Source organism: Colletotrichum siamense, assembly GCF_013390195.1.
Source record: "Colletotrichum siamense strain Cg363 chromosome Unknown KSG_Cg363_contig01, whole genome shotgun sequence".
In the NCBI taxonomy this organism is placed as follows: Eukaryota; Fungi; Ascomycota; class Sordariomycetes; order Glomerellales; family Glomerellaceae; genus Colletotrichum; species Colletotrichum siamense.
This window is the reverse complement of record NW_023501014.1, coordinates 524889-551148: the sequence shown is the minus strand read 5'-3', so window position 1 is coordinate 551148 and position 26260 is coordinate 524889. Positions and strand designations below refer to the sequence as shown.

The 26260-nt window shown below is 52.9% G+C and overlaps 8 protein-coding genes across 8 annotated transcripts; 3 read left to right on the top strand and 5 right to left on the bottom strand.

Moving 5' to 3' along the window:
* Window positions 1–770: 770 nt before the first annotated feature.
* Window positions 771–7279, bottom strand: Ank2-0 (Ankyrin-2; the record flags this gene model as incomplete). The annotated part of the gene is made up of 2 exons (XM_036631978.1): window positions 771–6895; window positions 6958–7279. 2 exons carry the CDS (start codon window positions 7277–7279, stop codon window positions 771–773), a joined length of 6447 nt encoding a protein of 2148 aa, XP_036501090.1.
* A 1129-nt stretch (window positions 7280–8408) lies between these two features.
* Window positions 8409–8960, bottom strand: CGCS363_v000128 (uncharacterized protein; the record flags this gene model as incomplete). The annotated part of the gene is made up of 1 exon (XM_036631977.1): window positions 8409–8960. One exon carries the CDS (start codon window positions 8958–8960, stop codon window positions 8409–8411), a length of 552 nt encoding a protein of 183 aa, XP_036501091.1.
* Window positions 8961–11361: 2401 nt separating this feature from the next.
* orsB-2 (Decarboxylase orsB) lies at window positions 11362–12372 on the top strand (the record flags this gene model as incomplete). Its single annotated transcript, XM_036631976.1, has 1 exon — window positions 11362–12372. The coding sequence occupies one exon, from the start codon at window positions 11362–11364 to the stop codon at window positions 12370–12372; it is 1011 nt and encodes a 336-aa protein (XP_036501098.1).
* Window positions 12373–12516: 144 nt separating this feature from the next.
* moxY-4 (FAD-binding monooxygenase moxY) lies at window positions 12517–14742 on the bottom strand (the record flags this gene model as incomplete). Its single annotated transcript, XM_036631975.1, has 7 exons — window positions 12517–12965; window positions 13029–13193; window positions 13245–14227; window positions 14284–14353; window positions 14409–14507; window positions 14562–14581; window positions 14642–14742. 7 exons carry the CDS (start codon window positions 14740–14742, stop codon window positions 12517–12519), a joined length of 1887 nt encoding a protein of 628 aa, XP_036501099.1.
* Window positions 14743–15294: 552 nt separating this feature from the next.
* On the bottom strand, window positions 15295–16644 carry fap1-5 (L-pipecolate oxidase; the record flags this gene model as incomplete). Its single annotated transcript, XM_036631974.1, has 2 exons — window positions 15295–15484; window positions 15542–16644. The coding sequence occupies 2 exons, from the start codon at window positions 16642–16644 to the stop codon at window positions 15295–15297; spliced, it is 1293 nt and encodes a 430-aa protein (XP_036501096.1).
* A 590-nt stretch (window positions 16645–17234) lies between these two features.
* On the top strand, window positions 17235–18648 carry yeaW-0 (Carnitine monooxygenase oxygenase subunit; the record flags this gene model as incomplete). Its single annotated transcript, XM_036631973.1, has 4 exons — window positions 17235–17577; window positions 17638–17936; window positions 17992–18164; window positions 18228–18648. 4 exons carry the CDS (start codon window positions 17235–17237, stop codon window positions 18646–18648), a joined length of 1236 nt encoding a protein of 411 aa, XP_036501097.1.
* A 78-nt stretch (window positions 18649–18726) lies between these two features.
* CGCS363_v000123 (uncharacterized protein) lies at window positions 18727–20582 on the bottom strand (the record flags this gene model as incomplete). Its single annotated transcript, XM_036631972.1, has 5 exons — window positions 18727–19221; window positions 19267–20117; window positions 20171–20421; window positions 20478–20490; window positions 20549–20582. 5 exons carry the CDS (start codon window positions 20580–20582, stop codon window positions 18727–18729), a joined length of 1644 nt encoding a protein of 547 aa, XP_036501094.1.
* Window positions 20583–22771: 2189 nt separating this feature from the next.
* On the top strand, window positions 22772–24096 carry htyB (Transaminase htyB; the record flags this gene model as incomplete). Its single annotated transcript, XM_036631971.1, has 3 exons — window positions 22772–22841; window positions 22908–23671; window positions 23731–24096. The coding sequence occupies 3 exons, from the start codon at window positions 22772–22774 to the stop codon at window positions 24094–24096; spliced, it is 1200 nt and encodes a 399-aa protein (XP_036501095.1).
* Window positions 24097–26260: the final 2164 nt, after the last annotated feature.

Here is a 26260-nt window from a genome sequence, read left to right as displayed (position 1 = left end):
AATTTTCCTGTATGGAGCATGGCATGCTGAATTATATACCTAAGGTACACCCCGCAAGCTCTCAACGTAGAGAACCGTGGCCTGGGCAATGGATTGCTCATGGCCGTTGGGCGTTTTGCGTCACTCACTGCTCCTTTCATTGCCACATACTCTGATGTCACTACTTCGGCTCCAATATGGGTTGCGTGCGCTTGCTTTGCCGCCATTGGGTTGATTGGCCTGGTTTTGCCGGTTGACACAGTTCCCTTCTGAAGCCCGTTTAGCATGCAGAAACTCGTTGCTTGTGTAACTCTTGTGACTATGTTTCGCGAAGCAAATATCTGAGACCAAGACATGACTTTCATAAGAAGATGAAAAGGGCAATTCCTATGGAGCTTTAGGTTGCTAACCGGGCAGTGTCAGTTGGCTATCCGGGCAGGGTTCAACGTGTATTACCCCTTATTTTAAAGCATTTGAATTTATTATCCTTGCTATTATTATTACTATTATTATTACTATTGTCTTCGCTATTATTGTTACTATCGTTGTCGTCTATTATTGTCGTCTATCGTCGTCGTCCATCGTCTTCGTCTATCGTCTTCGTCTATCGTTAAATACGTACTGCGACTAAATTTATAGAGGGCACTGCCCAGATAGCCAATCAGCACTGTACGGCTAGCAAACCTCTTTCTATGTTTGTTCACGGTCTTCGGCGTCGTCATGCACTGAAGATGGCAAGACCTTACGATATCTGATGAAAGATTAGAACCCAAACTGAATCAAATTATCCACTATCTGAAGAGTTGAAATGGACCGGTTAGTGAAGGCTGAGGACACGACGAGTCTTCAGCACCGTCATCACGCAGCCCAACATGCTTCGCCTCAAATAGGTTCGTGATATGTCTGTTGCCCAAAGCAGCCGCCACGTCTAATGGCGTTCTCTGTTGGTTATCCTCTGCTGAAATATCCAACCCCTTGCCCATGAGATACTGAAATCTCCTTTCTTGGATCTGCGATTTGTTTCTCTCAGCGGCCACGATATGCAGCAGCGTTTCCTTTGCATGATTCACCACGCCGAAATCCACCCCCATCTTCTCCAAAAGATCAAAAACAGGATTCTCGAGTGCTTCGAAATTTTCTTTTCGCCCAACTGGATTCCCAAAGAGGCCAGGTTTGCTTTCCAGTACGGGTTGGGGCGAGAACAGGGAGGGCCCAGTCTGAGAGACCAGGTGGTTCCCGGCATTCGTCTTGGCTTCTTGAGTCTTGGCCCATGATGAGCAACGATCTATGTGACCAGATCGGAAGAAGGAGAACACGGGTGTCTCCCCAAGACTATTGGGAAGATTCATGTCAACGCCCAAGGCCAAAAGCCGGTCCAACAGTTGACGTCTGGGGCCGATGACCACTCCATCTTCTGAGACGTCGAAGACTCCGCCTAAAAGGAGATGGAACGACGTGTTCCCATCTTTTGCTGAAGAATGCGGATCGCTTCCGGCATCGAATAACGCATCAGTAACATCTGTATTCTCTTTGAGACGCGATACAGCAAGATACAGTGCAGTTTGACCACGATCATCTCGGATAGATGGATCCGCACCTGCATCAAGCAGCACTTTGACCTCGCTCAATGATGTTGCCAGATGAAGAGGGGCGATGCCTTCTTCAGATACTTGATTGACAAGCTCTGGAGCCTGCGACACAAAATATCTCACCGCCTCCAGTGTCTTTTCCTCGGCAGGGAGGAGTTTGTGAAGGACATTGCAACCTTTGTTGTCACGAGCCCGGATATCGGCGCCTTTTCTGACCAGGAGTTGGACAGGAGAAAGTTCAGCTATGTCCTCTGTGACGTAGTCGCTGAATTGACCAGTGATGGGGTCATCCCAGTGACATGCTGACAGAAGCAATGTCTCTCCGGAGTCGTCGCGTATATCCACATGCTCGAGAGGAAGTTCGTGAGAGATCCACGAGAAGCACCCTAGGCTGAGAATGGCGTGAGCAACTGTTGTACCTTCATATTGTGTGCAAACGTCTGCTCCATGATGGATTAGAATTCTAGCGATCCTGTCATACGCAGAGATACCCTCAGCGTCGAGACTAGAACTGCATCGGTTCCATGCTGCATGATGCAAGAGGTGCATAGCATAAGGTGGAAGTCCATGGCGGCGAGTGCGGCGACCAACCTGAAATGGATCCGGTTTCCAAGAGGGCGTTGAGAAGACTGATTGCATCCACATAGCGTGCTCTGTCTTGGGCTTGCTTTGGTCTTTGGTTTCCCGTTCGTTAACATCTGCGCCAATTGACAGAAGAAGCTCAAGACCATCGGCGTCTCTGTCATCAATGGCCGCGATGAGCGCAGGGTATGTGACGATGGCGCCATGATCCAGAAGGAGCTTTGTGAGACCCGTATCAACTCTTGCTCGAGCTAGACAGGACTTGCCTCTATCATCGATAGAGTTGACATCTGCGCCGAGCTCAATCAGTGTTTGAACAACCTTTCTCTGGAAGATGATTGTCCCGGCGTGACTGAGGGCATAGTTTAGCGGTGTTCGACCGTTTCCATCGCGAACTTCCATGTTGGCTCCTTTCTTGATTAGGTAAGGCAGAGCTTGACCAACTTGCCACCAGAAATCGCCTCTGACCAGGATGTGAAGAGCAGATGGGCTGACAAGATCCCATCCAGATTTTGATCGACTGAGCGAGTCAAGGTTGACGCCAATGGACTCGACCAGTACGCGCAAGACATCCATATTCGGCTGTTCGCGTGAGCAAGCCGTAATCAGGAGCGGCTGAATCATGTAACCGCTACCCTTCTCATGTTCCAGGCACCATTCGGGATCCTCCAACTTTGAGATAATCTCCGGGGTCAGAAGGTCAGCAAGTTTTGAAGCCTCGCCACGAGATACAAGATCGTGTAGAATAGTTCTTTTGTCGTTGCTCAGCTCAAGACAGTTGATCTTCTGCCGCTCCTGGGCTGCGAGTTCCGGGAACCTGAGATCCCAAAGCTTGTGTGAATGAACATCGCTGGGGTTTGGAAAACGGCCATAGATACGGGGCCTCTCTGGCGAAGCGCCATCACAGAGCTGCACTACTATCGCAACAAAACCAGCTGTTTCGGCTTCCTCAGACATGAAATTTTGTTGATTCTGAAGTGACTTTCGAGCATGCAGGAGGCATTCAACGGTGAACTCCTTCTTGATGTGCGCAGCAACCGTGATTGCGTTGTCAATCGTCTCGGCTTTGCAACCTGCAGTATGAATGAGAAGCTCTAAAACTTCAAAAAGATACTCCGAGGAGGACTGAGAATAGGAATAGGGTTGAGGCAGTTGCTGTTCAAAAACTGTGACATATCCGTGGTCCGGCTTGTCGAACTTGTTCATGGAGCCAATCGTGGACGAGGGACCACATGGTGGTGCTACCTCAATGTGGGCACAGCCATCCCAGGCAGAACCTTCGAATGTGGCGGTCTCGATTTCTGCCCCTGCTTCTAACAGCAGTCTCACAGTCTCGATTGTACCGGAGGCGCAGGCGTAATACAACGGTGTCCTGCCTCGGATGTCCTGCATGTTTACCATCGAGCTAAGGCAGACGCTATCGAGGGCTTCGATCAGCATCCCCGCAATATTTGTCTTCCTGTTGAGTATCGCAAGGTGCAGGGCGGTCAGACCATCATTCGTAGTCTTCCAGGGGTCCGCGCCTGCTTGCAGCAACCTCATGGTGTGGTATTGGGAGAACGTGGACGCCAAATGAAGAGCTGTAACTCCGTGTTGGTCTGGAAAGTTGACATCATTCTGGAGCTCGAGGACTCTCTCAAAGGTGGTGGCTCTTTCGACTGATGAGGTCTGCATTGTGTTGAAAGCCGACTTCTTGAAACTTTCAGGCAACCAGCTACTGGCAACATGAAGGGGTGTCCAGCCGGCGTGATTTGGTTGATCCAAACTCACTCCAAGACTGAGAATCTCCTCGAAGATACTGATGAAGGTGTTGCCATTTTGATTTTGACTCTGACAATGACGTGGCAATATAATATGCCAAAGAGTGTTGCCATCGAGGTCAGCTTGGTGCGGGCTAATGCCCTTTTCGATCAGATACCTGAAACATTCGATATCAAATCCACCGTGAGCCAGATAACCCTGAAGCAGAGTCTTTCCTTCTGCGTTAGTCGTGTCGAGAACTGCACCCGCGTATATCATCTTTTCGCAGGTATCCCTGCAACCTTGAACCCTGGAGAAGCCCGTCCTCGTAACCATGCTGTACAAAGGGGTCTGGCCTTCGTTGTCTCTCATATCTATCCGAGCACCGGCTCGGAGCAGCGCAGCAAGTAACAACTCGTCGAGTTCATCTCGATTCAAGGAGAATCCTATACCCCCGAATGCGTTACTAGTGCATCCGAGATAATGCAGGGCTGTCTCTCCCTTCTTGTTCCGCGTATTGATATCGGCGCTGGAGGCTATCAGGCGCTCAATCAACCCCACTATCTTTCCAGTGTCGGCCTTGATCCCAACAAGATAGTGAAAGATACCATCTCCCTCTTCGTTGATATCCAACACTTCGACGCCGAAGTCAACCAGTTGTATCGCCTTATCAAGCTCACCGTCGCTCAATGACAACAGGAGAGGAGTATAGCCGGCATATGTCTTCAGCGTTGTGTCTGCTTTGGCATCCTCCAGAAGCATCCGTATGATGTCTCGGTCATTCGATAGATGTAGCAGTGTCTCTCCATGCCTCGTAGTTGCGTTTGGGTTTGCACCGGCTTCGAGAAGTATGCCCACAGTCGAGGCATCGCGGGCAAAGTGCAGTGGCGTCTCGAGGTCAGAGTTCGTCTGATCCACATTGGCTCCTGCTCGAAGCAATGCATCAAAGCATGCCGCCGTCACTTTGGGGCCAGGATCAGCATAGATGCCGAACTCTCTCCGTAAGGTCAGCGCGTGAAGTGCAGATTCACCCACATCCGATGGTCGGGCTTCGGAGCCTGGCGTAGATCGCAGCACATTTGGGTCAGCGCCTGCTGCAAGGAGCCATTTGATGGACTCGAGATCGCGTTTCTCACAAGCGTTGTGAAGTAAGGTACCGACGAACCAGCCAGTCATCGGTGCGTTTATATCCACCAGAGAACTCTTCAGGATCTTGTCTGCGACTACAAACAGTTTTGACTGGACAGCGCGCTGAAATGCGTAAGTTGCCTTGCTAGACGCATCGAAGTATGATGCAAGGGCGATTGCAACATCGTTGTGGCCGCTCATACATGCAAAGTCGAAAGCTAATGAACCCTTCTGTTCGAAAGATCCAAATGACCTGTCGCTCACTTTGGTGTGTGCTATATCCCGTACGAAAGGATCTGCCTCGGCATGAAGAAGCCTGATAACGATGGTCAGGTAATTGTGTCGGGATGCATGATGAAGGGCAGTGTATCCCTCACTATCGAACGCGTTCACGTCCTTGCCATGTTCTAAGAGCAAATCAACAATCCTGTGATGGCCCAGCCGCGCGGCACGTGGCAACGCCCAGGAATGTGTCTCAGCATCATCGATGTCCTTTATTTCCTCAGGTCTTTCAAGTAGAATCCGGGTGAAGTCCACAAGACCGAGATCAATAGCTGTCAGGAGAGGCGTTGCGTCGACATAATTCCTCCAAACCCGAGCCAGGGCGCCCCACTTCAACAGATTTTCTCCGTCGAGAAGTTTGTTTAGAAGGCGCCTGATCTCTGTTTGGTCGAACCCTGCGGACTCTGCCTTCCTGACATGATGATGCCAGTTCAGTGCAGCGTACTTCAGGAATGGCGCAGCCAACCATCGTTTGTCGTGGTTCACAACTGCAGGGCACTCGTGAGCCGGTCTAAACGAGAGCTTCCTAGGTTGAAGCTGGACCTCATCCAAACACCTCGAAAGGAGATAGGAGAGACATTGAGCGGCGAGAAGATTGTGAGTAGCTCCATACTCGAGAATGGGAAAATTCCTTGTTTTGGGATCCGTGGTTGACCCTGTCAAAAACTCCGTCAAAGAGTGATGAACGACGCATATCGTCTCGTTCGGGAGAATCTCCAAAAGCGGCCCGCATGCAGCACGAACAAGTTCCTTGGTGTCTTTGAGATTCAGCGACGTCTTTGAACCTTGCGTAGTATTGATGATCTCTGCGATTTCGAGCAATCTGAGAGGTCTCCCAGCATGAGTAACCCATTGCATGACCAGTATCTGAATATCCTGGGGCATGCCGGACCTTGTGGCATGCTCTTGAAGAATATCACTGTACATGATATCGAGATTGGAGGGTAGGTTCTTCAGAACCTGTTGAATGCTGGCTTCGGGGCGAAGAAAGGAATCCATTGCTAGCTTGGCGTAGAGAAAAAGGCCATTGGCATTTCCTGGAACTGCTCTTTGGATAACAACGTGGTATTCCTCTGGTATCGATGATGTAGACAGCCTGTCTTGGACATAGGCGGCGATATCTCTATCAACCTTGTCCTCTTCAAGTCTAATGCTGACAAACTTTGCGTTTCGTGGCGGCTTCTCAATGATGGCTAATGGTCGGCTGGTCATGACGATTTTCAACTTGGATTGACCGAGTTCAGCCAAGGTTTTCAAGAAGGAATGTGTCTGTTCCGTTTGGTCCATTTCATCCAGTGCATCAACCACACAATAGGCCTTTGGGAGCTGAGCCAGCGCAATTCGTAGATAACTCCAGAAACCGTCAATTGAGACGCTGTCCAAGGGACGGTTTTCGTCCAGAATTCGCTTCATTCGCAATTGAAGCGGCGGACTGAACTTGAGAACTTGTGCTAACCAATCTCGAAGGGCAGCCACTGGCTCATGATTGGACTCGATAGTCTGCCGGAAGAAAAAGTACAGCACTGGAACGTCCTCTTGGAGTAGGCGATGAATCAGGGAAGCAGCAAGGACCGACTTTCCCGAGCCAGGTATGCCTACAGGCCACATTAATTAGCTTCCCCAATACCATCTCAAGAATCATGGCTTTCTCACTTACCTCGGATCCAGAGCAGGCCGTTATCACTGCCATCATGCCACGTGTGATAGCTAAGCGAAGACAAGAGCCAGTCGCCGGTGCCATCGAGATGAAAAGAGAGATGTTTCTTGTATTCGCTGCTGTCGTCGTCGTAGCCTGTTGGTTGTAGCCATTCTCGAATCTTTGCAAGAGTTTCTGGCGTTTGAGGGAGGATGTTGTCTTCGTTGTAATCGCGCACATCATCATGAGTAAGGATGACTGGGTCGTCTTTGGCGAATAAACTGCCTGACTTTTTTCCACGAGCAGGGGTCCCAAATAGACTGCCGAAGATACCTGACGACATCTTTTAGATCGTTCAAATGGTCCGGATCTCCTGAAACAAAATCAATAGGCCACACTCTATAAGAGAAAGACGGATAGTGGTCGAGTATCTCGATGCACAACCTTTACTTTGCAGAGTTCTCCAAGCGGAGTCGGAATTAGGCAGCAGAGCGTGCGGCGCAGGCGCTTGCCCTCTGGAGCCAAAGAGCCATGTACAGGGGTTCTCGCCACGCTTGCCGCTTATAGCAAGCTTCTAATTAGCCAAGGGATGTGGACTCGGAACAGCCAAAGGTCAGAAAATGGAACGTTTGACCACCTGCAATTCCTAATATTGCTTGATTTTATAATATGAAGGTGTTTTATGACCGGTTTTCCAAGCATAGGGCAAGACACCAATTTCCCTCTCACCAAGCGAACATCTTTTGCGTCTTCATAGTGTGTGAATTGATGGATCTTTAGGGGATGCACAAAATCGAACGTTGGTGACGGAGGCTAATAAGCCTAGTCTTGCGCAAGTCTTTCTTCCCTCACGTTCTTAAACTGCATACGTGTCATATTTAGCATCCTGGTGGTGCTGCGCGAGCATGCTCTTGGTAGTAATTTGCTGTTATTCTAATTTCTCAGCTTCTGTTTGTGGACTTGCGTGATTTGTGGTCTGGTGGAATTTCTCGCTCTCGCATGCTGTCCTATTGCGGAAATCGTAGGCGACGCATTCTGATATTCTCGACGCCCTTTGTCAAAGGTTTTGGGGATTTCGTGATTCTTGCCGTGATCCAGAGCTTAGGTCGACCATTTTACTTGTGAAGAGGTGTAGTGTACTAATTAGGTAGCTTACAGTAGTAAAGGTCTTATCTTTTATTATCTAAGTACCTAAGCTTAATCTACTGTAATGTTCAAAAGGAGTGTGTAAGTATACTCAGATAAGCTGAGCATATGAAGAAAGAGAAAAGAACCACCTCCCGTCCCCTCATTAAAAAGGGCAAATTGCAGGATAAGAGACGTATTAACCCGCTCAATCCTAGGCGATAGGCCGCATCATAACCTGGTAAAACAGGTGAAGCACTCGCAATAGGATATCTGTGCAAGGCTTAGGGAGGGCGTGATAGCGCGATGCGTCCTGGAGTCACGCCTGATGTTCACAGAACGAGCTTTTAGTCGAGCTTGAATTCGTCAACGCTGGGAATATCGTTGGCAGATGCGCCATTCTTGATAATCGAGACAAGCTCGTCGGTGGCCTGGCCAGCCTCGGCAATGGCGGTGTAGTTGTACTGGGTGCCGTCGGCGAGGTACAGGACGTCCGGCTGGGCACAGCCTTCAGTCTCCTCACCGTCGCGGGCGTCCAGTGTCGCACCGCGGATCATCTTCTTGTTGTTAAAGCCGTAGCCTATCCCCCCATAGGGGCCGTTGCTCAGGCAAATGTAGTCGCGGCCACCGCTGTCCTGCTGCGAGCGGATGGAGCCGCAGTTGGGACCGGCGTGGCCACGGCACTGGAGATTCCAGTTGGCCGGGATGGCCCTGAACGAGGCGCTGGCGAAGTAGGTACCCGAGTTGACGCTGCAACAAGTGTTGGGATTCCAGCCCCGGCAGATAAATCCGCCGCCGCTGGTGCTACAGCCGCCCGCAAACTCGAGGTGCAGGTCGACGGCCGAGGCGGCGGTTGCGAAGAGGCCTGAGACAAGGCTGACAATGGCGAAGAACTTCATTTTGCTTGGTAAAGATGGAGAAATTGATCTCTAGAGTGAAGCTGTGCAAATTGCTTAATGCGGGATTGGGTTTTTTGCTGGGAGGCCGAAGATATTGAGGTGGATGGAGATAGAGTCAAGACCTTCCACAGACAGAGACAGGAGCGAGCCTTTTATACATTTCTGGGAGACTTCTATCACAGAGTCTTCGACATCTGGTCGGCGCATCTCGTCCGCTCGCCCAGTCTCATCTGCTGCTACTCTCCTCTGCTGGCTTCTCGTGTAAGTCATTGTTTCCGAAGCTTCAGGGGTTGAAAGCGAAGGTGGATGTGTGTACCAGTTTCCGTTGAATGTGTAGAATGATGCATCATGTTACAATACCATAAGCACGATGTTGCAATACCATAAGCATGACCTTACAATGCGTTCCTTGGCTAAAGTCGCTGAGGCCGATTGCATTGATCGGCTCTCGGTGGAAGAAGACAACGTAAAGCTATCGTAGGCGCGGCCCTTGGCGCAGGATTATATTGCAGCTGACGCCTCGGACTCAGGCACCTCGGACTTAGGCACTCAGACCACACCACCCTCTCAGTTGAGAATAGCTTATGCCTTCCTCGGATCGCTTAGGCTGCTTACATTCGAAGTCATTATCCCATGGGGTGCCAACTGACTACAGTACATCTTCGTGAGGGGAAGCAGCAACTCAGGGGCCAATCAACGCTTTTTTGACCAACCAAAAAGCCTAGTTTATTAGTAGCACCTAGGTGTATCTGCCTAGCGCTGCATAGGGGTACTTGGAGAGAGGGGGAACTTTGAATTCTCTTTCATACTATTCTCAGTAATAGAGAGATTCATAATTTATTTGAATATTTACTTTATACTACCTATAATAATAACTACTGGTTCGTCTTTAGCGAACAAACTTCCCAACCTTTGCTCACAAGCAGGGGTCTCGAAAAGACTGCCGAAGATACTTAATAGCATAACCAAATGTTCCTAACTCAAACACCCAAGTATTCAAAATCTAGAGCTGAAAAGCGAGTGGCGGTCGAGTATCTCTAGACTCCATGTGTAACCTTGACTTTGCAGGCTTCTCCAAGCGAAGTCAGATGGCATTTAGGCAGCTGAGCGTGCGGCGCAGGCGCTTGTCTTCCAGTCGACCAAAAGACCCATTTGCAGGGGTTCTCGCAGCGGCTCGCTTACGCCCGTTTACCCGTTGCCCGAAACCCGCCTTTAGGTAAGGGATCGGCCACACCACTTTGTCCTACAAGCCGGGCGCGCCCGGCGCTCGTAGCTAGATTAATCAAGCCACTTCAGGCACTTTCCAATTGCGGCAAGCTCCTAACCAGGGGGGTTGGCCTCAGAACACCCAGAGGTCACAAAATGTGACCTTTGACCAGCTGCGATTCATAATGATTGCATAAATCTACTCGTTGGGATAGAGACAGAGAGTCTGTTCATGGAGCAGGCGTTGGCTCACCACAATCAAGTCTGATTCCTCCTCTACCTCGACATTGGAAAGAGGCTTGTTAAGGCGTGATTAATCTACCTATGCCAGTTGTCACACGTTCTGTGCTTTACTTGAAGGAATAAAATCAACCTGCTCCCAGTTTAGTAAGAAAAGATTGAAGTGGCGAGTTATGGTCTGAGCGAGCAACATGTTCTCTCCGGTTACTGCGAATTCCATTGGTGAAATGCGGTGGATGTTGTAGTCCCATATGCTTGGCCCAAATGAGTGAGGAATTATCATCCTCAATACTCCTGGGTCCAGACCTCGTTGGAGCTTCCTCTGCCACAGCCTCTTCGATTATAACGAGCGTCCATACTTACGCACTCTCTCCGTGCGTGGTTGAGCCATTGTGCGGAGTCTTTCGTTGGAAAGCATAGGAAGGATACAGTCATGTTTGGCAGTATCACACCGGAGAAAAGTAGTAAATCGTGTGTGTCGTACCGTCATGTGATTGCGGGCCACGGGTTGAAGGCAACGAGTGCCGGAAGCGCGAAGTGCCGATAGTGTTCCGGTCGGGCCGCACATCAGCTTCTACGCGTGAAGCTAAAACCCCATGTCACACCAAACTGCGATGACATGCTGAACCTCGCTTTCGGATTCTGATAGCCAATCCTGATACAACTAACCGGTTTATTCAAATTCGAAGAACATCTTGCTCGCCCACTCATTTGACTTGCCCACAATTGTTCTCGCCACATCGCCTTTCGGTGTTTTCGTTGTTTGTACCGACTCTCAATTTGCCGGGCCATCCGTTGCCTTCGTCCGCAATGAATCCACATACTCAAGTAGTTATAAAAGCTCGCCAGAGTACCCCAGAATCCATATGAAGAAGGAACGACGAAGCATTCACGTGCGAATATCCTGGTAAAAAGAAAAAAAAAACCACATAACGACCAACATCTTGTTTCAATCATGGCTTTGAACAGCCAAGCTATCACCCTAGAGGAGCATGTCATTTTCCCTTCGTTCGGCGATGACTACCCATTTTACAAGAACATATGGGAGATCCATCCCGATCAACAGGCAAGAGCATGGGACCTTGGCTCTCTACGTCTTTCCGATATGAAAGCCGGCGGGATTGCTTTCCAAATTCTATCTCACCTCCCCGGAGTAGCCACGAACCGGCCAGATTTGTGCCGACGCGCGAATGATGAGATGGCAAAGGCCATTCGCCAGACTCCTGATCGTTTCGCCGGCTTTGCTGCCCTCCCGATGGGCTTTCCCGACGATGCTGTCACGGAACTCCGACGTGCCGTCAATGATTTGGGGTTTGTGGGCGCGATGGTCGACAATCACCTGGAAGACATGACGCACTATGACGATAGTCGTTTCTGGCCCATTTTCGGAGCCGCGGAAGAGCTGGGCGTCCCAATTTACCTTCATCCTTCACCTCCAACTCCCGAAGTGTTCAAATCGCGTTATCGCGGTAATTACTCCACCATGGCGGAAATAGGTCTCGGCACGGCTTCATGGGGCTGGCATGAAGACGTGGGCTTGCATATTCTGAAGCTCTACCTTGCTGGGGTGTTCGAAAGATTTCCTAAGCTAAAGATCATCATCGGCCACATGGGAGAGCTTTTGCCCATGATGCTTTCCCGAGTTGAGAGTATGCCAGCTTTCCAAGCCATGGCCGACAAGGGATCGAAGTCCATCAAGGATGTGTGGCATGACAACATATGGATCACGACGAGCGGCATTTTCTGTGTCGACACATTCAAAATGCTGAGGCAGGTGACGGGGATAGAACATATCCTGTTCAGTGTCGATTATCCGTTCGAATCCAGCAGTAGCAGCAAAAGATTTCTCACCGAACTTCTCACAACGAACACTTTGACAGAGGATGAGGTGGATATGATATCGCGAACGAATGCTATACGTCTCTTGGGTTTGCCGGAGTCAGCCGGTATTGATCAGCAGGACTAGACGTATTAGAGTAACTCACTACCTGACACCACACTGAAGGTTCACTATGCATCAATACTTCGGCTAACTGCCTGCTCGTCTGTCTCATTGCAGACGTATATGAACCGGTATTTTCATAGAGAAATCGATTTATTGCAGCTAGTATCAAACCCCCACAGCAATAGCTGGAGCATAAGACTCTAAACCAGAACGCATCTCCTGCTCAGTAACGTCCGCGTCTTTCACATCGGACTTGGTCAGATCGGTCCCGTGGACCTCAGCCTGCCCCACAATATGCTGACACTGAGCTTCGACGTCCACCACGTGAGACAAGACCCCTTTGGGCAAGGGATCAGCCTTACCAAGATAGAAGCTGAGGTCCGATGATCTTTGTGCAATGGTGGTCATTGTATTTGAGTACTCCCTCTCCTCAATGCCCAAGGGATCCAACGCGGGCTGCTCGATCCATGAAAACCCATTACCCCAGTAGGCATAGCGGTTCCCGTCAAAACGCCATTCATAATCCTCCCAGCGGTCTTCGGCAAGTGACTGCATGTAATGAAGCGAGCTTCCGCACCACAAAGCGCTCACCTTCCCGTTGACGTCTTTCTTGACTACGCGGAGAATTTGATCAGCTAAATACTTCTGCTGACTTTGCCCACGTGAGGTGAACTTACACCAACTGCGACATGTTCCTGTCCAGACTGCCTGACGCATGAACTCTTGTGTGTGGTTGTCAAAGTCTGTTTGAGCCTCGATGCGTACGTCAAAAGACTTGATGCGTTGTCGGATCATCTTGGTGAGAATGCGGACGAAGTAGTCGCCCGTAGCTTCGATTGGGCCTGTTTCCGATTTGTTAGTGTTGGCCGAAGACTCTGAGGCTTTTTACTTACCCATGAGACTGCCATTTGAGATGGGCGTATTAGGACCCAAGAATATCATGTAGTTGGGAAATCCAGAAACACCTGTCCCGCAGTAAGACGTGGGGTTCTCAGCCCAAATATCCTGCAAGTTCTTGCCATCTCTACCGATGATCGGGAAGCGCGGCCTGAAGGTTGTGTTAAAACCGGTAGCAGCGATGAGAACATCAACAGGATACTCGACTCCGCCGGCGACTATGCCAGTAGAAGTAATCTTTTCAATATTTTCAAAGACCGGCTCAACGTTTGGCTCCTGGAGAGTCAGAAGGTACTGCTCTCCAGGATTAATCCGTCGACAGCCCGCCTCGAACTTGGGAATCAGCCGCTCTTGAAGAGCCACATCGCGAATCAGAGATCTCATGCGGCTTTCAAATCGTTCCCGGAGGTCCCTCTGCTGCGGGCTGGCTTTGAAGAAGGCGTCAAACATGCCATTGAACTGCGCCTCCAGCCGCTTCCGGTCTTCAAGGTATTCGGCATCGTTTTCTCGGAATCTGGTCTTCTCCCCTTCGTCATAAGAGTAGCTTGGCCGGTCAGCCTCTGGTAGAGCGACGGGCGGTGAGATCCAGGACGGTGTGCGGATGAAGGCGGTGACTTTCGTCGCCGTCGGCTGTATCTGAGGTAATAGCTGAACGGCACTGGCCCCAGCGCCGATGACGCCAATCCTTTTACCCTTGAGATCCACCGATGAGTCCCAATCGGCGGTGTGAAGAATGGGACCAGCGAAGGTGTTAATGCCAGTGATGTTCGGCATTTGGAGGTTATTGAGGATACCACCGGCATTGAATAAGACCTCCGCCTCATAGGTGGACCCATTCTCGACTTTGACAGTCCAAGTGCTGCTGACCTCGGACCACTGCGCGTTGGTGACCTTGGTGTTGAACTTGATGAACCTTTTTAGGTCAAAGTGTTTCGCAACTCCGTCGAGGTAAGCCTTGATTTCTTGGGAAGATGCGTAACTATACAGATATTTTGTCAGCATGATTCCACCCACTGTTGATTATATTCATCTTACAATTTTGACCAGTCGGGATTGGGAGCAAAGCTGTACTGATAGCAATGACTGGGAACATCACACGCGCATCCTTGTCGATGAAGAGTCAGACGAAGAGCCTTAGGGAAGGATGGACAATAGCTTACCTGGATACCTGTTTTCGAACCAAGTCCCCCCCAGTTCTGGGGACTTTTCCAGGATGTGAAAATCAACGTATTCTCCAAGGTACTTTCTCAACTTGTAGGCTAACGTCCCATAATGTTAGTCTACCGGAAGGACTTTTCTGAAGAATGCATTACCCATCAAAATCCCTGACACTCTTATTTAGACGGTGTCAGTTACATCATGACGTGACCCCAGCATTATTACCAGAACTTACCCCGCGCCGATGATCACGGCATGTATGCGCCGATACGGGACTTTCCTGCGCTCTTGCGGCGGACCATGAGATGTGCCTCCATATTGGGTGTTACCGTTCATGATGTCTAGGTGTTTGGCTTCCGTGGGGATTTGACTGCGGCTGAGAAGTCTCTGCTTTTCTGATGAGGCTTTGAATTTGGTCTGCTCTCTATGGTCATCGGATTGAGAACGACGACTTGGCTCGGTGTCTATCGTCTATCGTCCATCACTCACATGCATGGCATTCTCAACTTTGTTCTCTTATCTTACTCTTGATTGCAGCACTCCGAGTGGACAGGACTTATCTCCCGTAAGTGGGGACGGCGCGGCGTAGGCCGGAGGCGGACCGGGTGGATCCCGGCCGTGCGATAAGCCCTGGCCAACAGGACCTCTTCGCGGCATCGCCGACATCGAAGCTTTGAGGCCAGCGGCGCATGTCAGCATCAACATGTCTTAGTCTTCTCACATAATAAGCAATGTATTCTCGGAGCTGGCTGGATGGCTCTCAACGGAGCGCTTTTAACACAAAGAGGTTCACATTAGTTCACAGGTGCTTTGTGAAGTCAAATTCGACTTGTCTAGAACTGATCGGTTGTCATGGCCCGCGGAATCTATGTCTATATATCGCCAAATTTATAACTTCGACTGCTCAACGGGCGTCAATTTTCGCAGAGGCGGACCGCCTCGACTGCCGTCTCCCAATTTCAATTCATCCTGTCCTTCAGATGCGCGCAACCTCCACTTGTGTCGTAGTTCTTGTGGTGCCTTCTTCTCAAAGCAGTCCGAAATGTACTTGCCCAAGACAGGCAAGAACTTGAAAGCGCTGATCGTGACATGTGGTCAGCCATTGTCATTGATTGCATGATGTGGGATTACTTACTGTCCCGCTCCTCCGGTAGCGAAGAAGACTCCTTCAATAGACGGGTGATAATCCATGATGAAATCTCCCTCGGGAGTGTCAGAGTACCAGCACAAGCGCCGGTTGACCCAAGGCCGCGACGCAAACTCGGGCAACAGCTGCTTTACACCTTCCCTCAGACCTTCATCCGCGTCATCGGGGAGATATCCCGTCGCCGCATTACTGCCATCTCTCCTTGGCGTAGAGATGACCCTCTGAGAACCATCATCGCCAACAGAAACCTCAGTAGCATACCCGTACCCATGACGGGCGAGCTTCAGGATGGGGTTCTTCCCCTTCGTAGGCGGGAAGATGAAGACGCCCGACTCGAAGTTGATCATGACGGGCATATCCTTCAACCTCTCAGCCTCTTCCTCCGTAAGCTGGATGAACCCAACAGGCTGTCCAGAAGCAGAGCTAGCATGAGAAATGGGAATGATGCGATTCGTCCACGCTCCCGTCGCCAAGATAACCTTCTCCCCGAGAACCGGCGGGCCCTCGAGGACATTGACCCCAACAACCCTCCCCTCCTCGAACTTGAGCGACTTCACCGTCCCCCGTGCTCCTGCGACGAACTGCACCCCAAGCTGGCTACACTCCCCCGCCAACTGCGCAATAGCCCCCTTCGCATCAGCCCACCCGCCGCGACGGTTAATACACGCCTGCAGCCCCTCAAAGTCCGCCTTCGCGCTCGGATAGTCCTTCAGCACGTCGTTCGCGTCCGCATAGTTGGTCAGCTCCACGCCGCTCTCTGCAGCGACCTCGCGCGACGCGTCCAGCCACCCGTTGCCCTTGCGGTCGGCGAGCATGACGAACCCGGACTCGTGGTAGTGGTCCGAGTACTGCGCGTTCCAGCCCGCGTACGCCTCGCGCGCCATCTGGGAGTAGACGGGGTCGGCGTAGTCGACGCGGATGATGCGCGAGATGTCGACGCTGCTGCCGTCGGGGACGGGGGGTAGGAAGCGGTCGAGGACGGTGATGTGGAGGTAGCCGCGCTTTCGGAGCTCGAGGGCCGTGGAGAGGCCGAAGACGCCTGCGCCGACGATGACTATGGGCGCGTCTTTGGGGATTCGTTTGGACGGCATTTTGGCTGGGTGTTGGCAGTCGTCTGGTGGCTCAGTGAGGCGACGGAACGCGAGAGACGACGATGTAATGTTGGCTTGAGGGAGAGAAGCGCAGAGACAACCACGCGTCGCTGATATTGATCCAGCTGAGGTCTGTGAGCAGGCGGAGAATGTCACAAATCAGCTGTTTTTGCCCCGTCATGGAAATCGCGAGAATTCCAAGATTGACATGTCCACCGACTTCGGGGTCGTGTTACTGCATTGTCCAATCGGTTTCTCGTCGATATCGAGGGCGGACTGTGGCTGGCGTCAAAGTGGGTACGGAACACGGTCCGTACCCACTTACGGGGACCTGCGGACGGGCCACCCCTCCCGGCAGGGATCCGGCATGCATGCCGAGACCACCTCGAGCTCCTTATCTCGAGGCCTGTTAGCTTGCACAACTGGTATATAGCGAGATTCGCATGAGGATGTCGTTTGGAATAGTTTGCTAGCTTGGCCCATAGAAACATACCCTGATATCATCGCGTAATCGGCTCCATTCATTGCTCAATCCTTGCTCTCTTCGTGAACAATCGTCTTAGTCTTTGGTAGCAACGAACAACACCAAGATGAACTGGCTCGGTCTAGGAAAGTCCACCGACACCCCCTCCTCAACTCCTTCAGAACCCCAGTCCGTCCGAGCCCTCCCCGCGTCATGGTACCGCTCGCCGGGCATGTACGAGCTAGAGCGCCGCGCCATCTTCTCGAAGCGGTGGCTGCTCGTCTCGCACAAGGCGCGCTTCGTCGAAGCCGGTGACTTTGTGCAGATCACAGAGGCGGGGTTCAACTTCTTCCTCGTCAAGGACCGCAAGGGCGAGATTCGGGGGCATCACAACGTCTGTCGCCACCGTGCGTATCCGCTTGTGGAGACGGATAGCGGGCATATGAATGTTCTTGCATGCAAATATCATGGTATGTACGGCCTGTTGAACACAGAGTCTGATTTGTATGCTAATACGATATGCCTCAAAGCTTGGTCATATGGTTTCGACGGCAAGTTGGCCAAGGCGCCAAAGTATCAGGAGCTTCCGTCCTTCGATAAGACGCAGAACAGCCTGTTCAAGGTCCACGTCCACGTAGACCAGCTTGGCTTCGTCTGGGTTAACCTGGATGCGGCGGAAAAGCCTGGTGTCTCGTGGGAAGAGTTCTTTACGCAGGTTGACGAACAGCCGCGGCTGCAGAACTTCAAGATGGATGACTACGTATTTGATCATGCGTGGGAGATGCTTGGTGATTATAACTGGAAGACTTTGGCCGACAATTACAACGAGGTATGTGCGTCTCTGCATAACGACGCCATTGACGAGTCTGACAAGAACAATGCAGTGTTACCACTGTCCAACAGGGCACCCCGCCGTTGCTAGCACCACAGACCTTACCAAGTACTGGGTCGAGACAAGGGGCAACTGGATCCAGCACTGGAACGTGGACAAGCCGGATGTTCAGGGCCTGGGCATCTACAGTACATTCTACTACCCCAACGCGTCCATGACAGTCACGTAAGCTCGTACATCCCCAATCATTGACACTCAAACACTAACACCGCCATCTCCGCATACTAGACCAGATTTCATGTATATCATGCGCTGCGTCCCCGTCTCCGCCACCCAGACGAAGATGGAGTATGAGGTGTACCGCAACAAGAACTCGACGGAGGAAGAGTTCACCAGCATCTCCGAGTTCTTCAAGCAGGTGCTTCGCGAGGACAAGGATCTCTGCAACGGCGCGCAACGAAACCTGAACGCGGGCATCTTTGTGAATGGGGAGCTTCACCCGCGGGTGGAGAAGGGGCCGCTGTTCTTCCAGCAGGTTACCCGAGATCTCGTCGTTAGTCATAGGCAAAAGGAGGTGAATGAGGGTGGTGAGATCTGGCCCGCTACGCCTCGGCATGAGGTCTCGAAGAAGACGGATGAGGATGTTTCTTTTTGCAAGGGGCTTGATTGTATTGCTAGTCCGGAGCGGATGGAAGGGTTGGCTTGGTGATTAAACACATGCGTCGAATTCTCTGTTGAACCTCAAGAGTGTCAATCATCTGCGTATACCAAGAATGAATTTGCATAGCTATGTCCCTAGATTCAACCAATCGTCAATCGCCCGTCCGTAGTCGTTCCCATCAAAGAACCTATTCGCCTGGTCTCCAAACGGCCCCACACCTTCAAAGAAGATATCCTCAAACGACGGCCCGCCCGCCAAGTCACCCACCTGCGCATCGAGGCCCGCGTTCTGTGGCAGATCCACAGGCGGCGGATCTTCGTTGGGGGGCCACACGGCCGCTTCGTTCGGCATGGCCTTGTGTCCGGATATGCCCGCCGACCCCACGAGATCGAACTCGGCAGCCCGGTCCTCGGCGGACAGCTCTGCAACGTCGGCCTTGAGCGTTGGCCCGAACATGGATTGGTCCCAGCCAGCGTCGGGGCGGACTGCCTTGTCGTAGATGAGAAGGTCCCATAGAAGCTGGCTGTTGATTGAGAAGGACCGGCTCTGGGAGGATCCATCTTGCTGAGCGGGTGATGGTCTCAAGACGATGCTGTCCTGAAGTCTCCTCAGATTATTCGCCTACTCCGCGTCAGCCTGCATCCTCTTTGGTGTCAGTTCACTCACCATGTTGGCAACACAAGGCCACACAGCCCCCATCCTCCTCAAAAACCTCATACACTTCTCAAACCCCGTCTGCGCCTTCCCCCTCAACAGATCATCCTGCATGAAGCTGTGCTGCAAATGAATTGTCGCCACAATCACCACACAGTGCGCCAGCACGGGATCCGACACCTGCACGCCCTTCTTCTCCAGCACATCCACAAAGTAAATCACCCACCCGGCGTTGCGGTTGATCGCCTCGAAGGACTGCTGCATGAAGTACACGGGGATCGTCTGCCGGAAGCTGCGCAGGCGCATGGACAGCAGGAAGGGATGGTTGAGCAGGCACGGGATCGTCTCGTGCACGAACTGGATGAAGAGGAAGGGCATCCACCAGTGGCGCTGCGCCTGGATCGCCTCTGGGGAGTAGTCGCCGATGCGGTTGCAGGCGAAGCGGTACTTGGCGGACGCGCGGCAGTCGATGTCGTGGTGGGACTGCATGACGGTGGAGTAGTCGGAGCGCGAGTCCCACGGGGGCGGGGCGTCCGGGGAGACGCGCGAGGCGGCGTAGGCGCGGGCAAGGCGCCAGGTGACGCTGAAGTGGGAGGCGAGGGTGGAGATGTTGTTGTCCGGGGCGGCGTCGTCGAGGTGGGAGAGGGAGGGGGAGGTGCAGGGGGCCAGGCTGAGGTTGTGGCTTGTGTTGTGGAGGGAGGCGGTGGCGGGGACGATGCAGCCTTGTAGGTTTTGGAGAGCGGCGATGCCGCGGAGGCAGAGGTTGAGTTCGTGGGCGGTGCGCTGGTTGCGGGAGGGCGGGATGGAGTGGGAGAGGTGGGTTGCAATGCTGAGGTTGAGGCCTGATTGTGTGACGTTGCCGGCTGTGATGGTGTTAGTACGGAAATGCGGATGAGGGGATGATGGGGCGCAGTACTCGCAAAGTCAAACATGCTGAGGAGACATAGAGATTGTAAGGTTGAGAGCTCAACCCGTCCTTCCGTAACGCGTTCCATCACCATACGCCTGGCGGATCTCGCCTTGGTGTTGAGCTGCTGTTCGGCATCTGGACTCAGTGACCCTGGAGGAAACCTAAGCACCAGTGCCTGTAATGAGAGGACCAGCTCGGGAGCTCGAGTCGCAAGTGAAGTCAAGAAGCTCTCTTCGTGGAAGAGCGTGATCGGTTGGCTGTGACACCATGTTAGGTATAGGCGGCCAATCTCATTGAGATGGGTTTCTGTCACAACAGATATGCCGCTGTTTGGGGCAGGTCAGCGAGGCATTCTTGTCACTGCGAACATTGAGTTGAAAATACCTGGGGCTTTGATTTTGAGCAGGACGGCTTTCATGCCTGGTAACGGCGACTTCTGTCACCGTGCTAGGCTTGGGTGATGGTATGGGGTTTGAGGACGACGGACGCCGAGGTTGAGGATCAGGACTGTGAGATGGTCAACGCCGGTGTGCCGAGCGGGACCAACGGATCTAACCTAAGATGTTGAATCAATCGGTCCATCTTGTCTTCGAGGCTGTTCATTCGATGTTCCTGTAACGTAAAAACTCAGCTTCCCTTCTTCAATCCTGCCAAGCCAACCCCTGTGGTGTCCGTACCATTTCTCTGTTGTGTTTCGTCTGATGCGTATCGACAACTTCGGCGGACGAATTGTACACGCATTGCTGGCCAAGTCTCTCACAATACGAGCATATTGGCCTTTCCCCAGGACATTTCGACTTCTTTTTGCTAGTAGTCTATCGTCAGATCCGCGGCTATGAGGTGCGGGGAGAGTGGCGGGTTGTCCGCACCGGCATGGCTCGCAGGCCTGACGCGCCCGCTTAGCATAGCGAGCTTCGTCCATGGCAGCCGCTGTATGAGACAATTGTTGATGTATCTGTGTATAGTTAGATTGAATATCAAAATACACATGCGACTGACTCACACAGGCGGCAAGCTACTGCTCTTGATTGATGCTGAAGGCAATTGTCATTGTGCCTCACGGCTCAGGCGGGCCAACGGGCATACGATGGCTCTTAGTGCAAGACACCGGATTAAGTACGCTTTCTCTTAATCAGATAAGTCGTTTTGTGTCTTATCAGTACAGCAACTTTCGCGGCCCTCCTGTTGGAGATTGGGAAGGATGTCAGTGTCTGGGGTTGGGTTGGGTCGGTGTCCCCGCAGTTTGCTGAAAAGATAAACGGCGGCCCGGGTGACGCATCCGCGCCGTGGGGAAGCCCCACCGCTGGAGATAAGGCCTGGGCGTTGCAGACTACTTTCTTTTTTACAACTACCTTACTTGCCAACAGCCACAAACGATGAAGTACGTCGACAGGTTTGACATGGAGTAAGTTGAGCCTGAGGGATTCCAAATTGTATGGGCATGTAAGCCTCGTCAAGAGCAGACAGCCTCCCAGGTGCCAGCTGTCAGCCACTGAGTGCCACTACCAGAGCTGCCTCACATGGCTTCGAACCTTCCACTGGTTTTGGCCTCATCAACGACGCTTCTCAACTCTGAATGGACATCTTGACGCCACCGAAACAGGCATATGCCTTTATAACCCTATTCCTCTGTTACAGAGTATCAACAAGAAACCCAAGGGGCCGTGGCTTAACGGTAAAGCGCTCCCCCTCCAGAGTCTCAGGTCCCCGGACTACACCAAAGGTAAGTATCCAGAGACCCTGCCGGGGGAGAGATGGTGTGTTCGATTCACCCCGGCTCCATCACTTTTGTCACCGTCAGGTACTAGGTAGTCGATGATGTGCTTCCGGCGCCGGGCCGAGGCCCACTCGGCACCCGCTCGGACGGGCCGCCCCGACTTGATCGGGGACTGATACTTCCTGGTGTCTCCATTTGCAGGATTGAGGACACCAGGGCCTGTCAAGAGGTAGCTCCAGTTCATTCAGTTGATGATAGCCAAGGTGCGGACTTCCGCTGAGCTGAGTGAGCGCTTCCAGTTCTCTCGTGTGCCAAGAAAGGTCAGCTCACAGACTCTTGGAACATGAAGCTTTCACAAATGATTACCTCAACACGGTTCATCTGATCATTCACCCACCCCAAACGCTGTAACAATTATTGAACATTCTCACCCAAGATTGAAAAATGACATCATGCCCGTTGGACCCCTTTCACCTCGCATTTGGAGAACTGCAGCAAACGGCTGAACTTGGTGCTCCGGCAGACGGAGGCGGACAGGGATGCCCCGCCGTCTCAGTCAGCTCTTCAGTGGTCGTTAGCCAATCAGCAGCCGCTGAAAGGGCGCAGCTCACGCGAGTGGCAGGCACCCCGCAGTCCCGAGATCGGCGCCCCTCCAAAATAATTCGGGCGGTGCGGGACACTTTCCTGTGCTGCCCTGCACACGAATGACTCCCTACTAAAATTTCGGTGTGTCACGCAACGAGGAGCTCCATCCATCTCTCCACGATTCAAGCATCTTTACCGTCGAGACGCCTCCTCAGAGTCACTCAATTGGCTTTCCACGCCTCCGCTGACGCCCGCGATACCCTTCGAATCCCCTCCAAACCCCTCGAACAGACACAATCACCACCATGGCCGCCTTCCCGCCCCCTCCAGTCAACACCATTGACTGGTCCAACGTCGGCTTCAAGGTCCGCGAAGGTGAGTACCCCTCCTTTCCGGTCAATCCCCCTCCTAGATGACCTCAGCTAACCTCTTCCCTCCCAGTCAACGGCCACATCGAGTCCACCTACTCCGTCTCGACCGGCCAATGGACCCCCCTCAAGTTCGTCGCGGACCCCTTCATGCGCATCCACGGCATGGCCCCGGCCCTCAACTACGGCCAGCAAGCCTACGAGGGCCTCAAGGCCTTCCGCGCGCCCGGTGACGCCACAATCAACGTCTTCCGCCCGGACAAGAACGCCCTGCGCCTCCAGCACTCCGCCGACGTCGTCTCCATGCCGCGCGTCCCCGAGGCCCTCTTCCTCGACGCCGTCAAGGCCGCCGTCTCCCTCAACGCCGGCTACGTCCCGCCCCACGAGACCGGCGCCGCCATGTACATCCGGCCCCAGCTCTACGGCTCCTCCGCCCAGCTCGGCCTCAACCCGCCCGAGGAGTACATCTTCGCCGTCTTCGTGATCCCCACGGGCGTCTACCACGGCACCCACCCCGTCAACGCGCTCATCCTCGACGACTTTGACCGCGCCGCGCCGAACGGCACCGGACATGCCAAGGTCGGCGGCAACTACGCGCCCGTGCTGCGCTTCAGCGACCGCGCGCGCAACGAGGGCTATGGGATTACGCTGCACCTGGATAGCGTGAAGCACGAGGAGATTGACGAGTTCAGCACGAGCGGCTTCATCGGTGTCAAGAAGGACGGCGAGGATGTTACGCTTGTTGTGCCGGATTCCAAGTGCGTCATCGACAGTGTGACGAGCGACAGCATCCAGCACATTGCCCGCAGCTTCGGCTGGAAGGTCGAGAAGCGTGTGGTGAGTACTCTTTATGCAGTTTACAGTGAACCTTCGACTGACAACATCACGCAACACAGATCAAGTACAGCGAGCTCCCCACCTTCTCCGAAGTCATGGCCGCCGGCACCGCCGCCGCCCTGGTGCCGATCCGCTCCATCACGCGCCGTGTGGACCCGTCCTCGGCGCAGGCCCTCGCGGGCAAGCAGCACGAGCGCGTCAGCAGCGCCAAGGCGGGCGAGGAGACGGTGACGTACATCCCCGCGAGCCAGGAGGACGCGGGCGAGACCTGCCTGAAGCTTCTGTCGACGCTCAAGGGCATCCAGCTGGGCAAGCTCAAGGACGAGTTCGGCTGGAACGTGGCCGTCAGCCAGGCGGACGGCACGGCAGTCGTGGGGGAGCAGAAGACCAACGGCTCGGCGACGACCGTTGACCAGATGGACTAAAGAGGTGTGTCTCTGGTTGGAGAGGAGTCTGAGTCCGCTGCTTGGGGGCGTCGGCTGGACTGGCCCGGAACGGCATGGTCTGGGCTACGTCGGCGCCGGGGTGGCTTGATTTAAGAGTAAAACAGTAAAAATGGGAAGACGCGCAGGTGACGGAGGGAAAAAGCAACGGTCTGGCAGAAAATCTTGTGCATTAACCCGTGGTTGTGGGGGAGGCATGTCTGGCGTCTCGCCGGTTGTTTATATGGGGGGATCAAATCTACCTAGCGCGAACACTCGAAAAAGCCATGAGTCTATCCACTTGGCGGTCTGACAATTTGCAGTGAAGATTTATCGAAGAGAAGACATAACTGGAGACGGAAAAGTGGTGATGGTGGCAGGGTCCAACAGGAAGACGGGCATTGGGAGGCGATGGTAAGCTGCGGCCAGAGCTCGAGATCTTCTGCGAGATTTTCTCCTTGCGAGATTAAGTCAGAAGAGGGAAAAGAACCGTCCGCAGTCGAGATGGATCCCAGGAGTCTGGTTCGACACGCGCCCTAATCAAACCTACTTACCTACCACAAGCATGGCATGACGGATGACGGACGGCGCTTGTTGATGGCACATGGCCTTGGTCCAGAGAGAGATGCACGGAATTGGTGCCAAAACATGGCCTTGGGTCTGTCTGCTTGTTTACCTTGGACACTAGGAGAGAGGTGAGAAGGGAACGGTATCCAGTGTGGCTATGCGCGTCCCGCGAAAAGCATGCCCGAAAAAGTCTTGGCAATCAAAAGTGAGCAATGTCTTGGCAGACCAATGGGAGCATCTTGGACGAAAAATCTCTCATACTGGAAAAAAGGAGGGCTGGCTGGGGGTGGGAGGGCACAGAAAATGAAGCTCAAAGTTGCGTTTTCTTAGGGCAGATAGTCGAGATGAGCGGATTTGGTAGTGCATTGGATGCGGCGACCTTGGCTGCCGCTAGCAGAAGCTTAGCAGCGCTAAACAAACCAAACACACGCACCCGCAGTGGACGGGTCCCACTGAAGCCGGCAGTGGCCCACCGAACCCACTCCACTGTGTGAAGCTTCAGTGTCCGGGGATGGCAGGGGTGCTAGTCCCTTTGCAGCCACTGACCCAGTAAAAGCTACGGGCGTCTGTGCATGACATTTTCTTGGCTTTTTTTTCTTCGTCTGTGTCTCTGTGTCTGTTGCGATGGAATGTTTGGGCTGCCTCCCCTCTCTCTGTGTCTCTCTTGTCTTTCTGCCCACCGGCCATGACCGTTCCCTTTTTCGTCTCTTCTTTCTGACCATCCACTCTTTTCTCGACTGGGGTCTTCTTCTCTGCAGATCCTAGCCAGAGATGAAAACAGGGCCCTGCCGTCGACGAACGGGATACGGCAGAAAATCTACAATGAGGCATTATGTTGCTCTGTGTTTCTGCTGTTACCAACGACACGAATATTACTCGGTCTTCACTTGAAGAGCCGATCAACAAGGGGCTCTACTTGTCGAGACCGCCCCTCTTCTGTCCCCTCATCTAAACGTCTGTCTATACCATGTACAGCCCTGAAAGCTCCGCAGCCATTGCATCTCTCCGACGCCCGCAACTTGGCTTCTTTCTGACCCGCTGGTTGCTGCATGGGAGACGAACATGCGCGGGTTGTCTCGTACGCGCTGCAGTCTGCTGGCACGTGTAAGCGGCCTCCCACCACACAGTCATCAGACCGCCTGGACTCGCCCTCGCGCGGGAAAAAAAAGACTAAAGCCTCGAGACTAACAAAGCAGAGGTGAAAAGACAATAGAGACAACAACGACAAGAAGGACGGCCTTCCCGCCCATTGTCTTGCGCAACATCTGTCATCATCGCAAAGGCCGTTCCGAGCCACTCGTTCATACATGCTTCACGTCTCCCTTGCAAACACGTCCCATCTATTGCATCCCTCCGACTCGTGCCCACCATCTTTTCTTTTCTTTCCCTTTTTGCCCATGAAGAAGAAGCCTCATCCTCTCCCATCCCCGCTTCCATCCGTTACCTACCCCCCTGGTCCGAGCTACCCCTGCAGGTTCCCAACTTCAGTCAATGACCAGCAGCCATCGGCACCGCAGCGGGCGCCCGTTTCCTCACACTTCGTACAGCTCTCTTGCATCGTCCGGCCTCTAGACTACCCGGCATGCCTTATTAGACCACT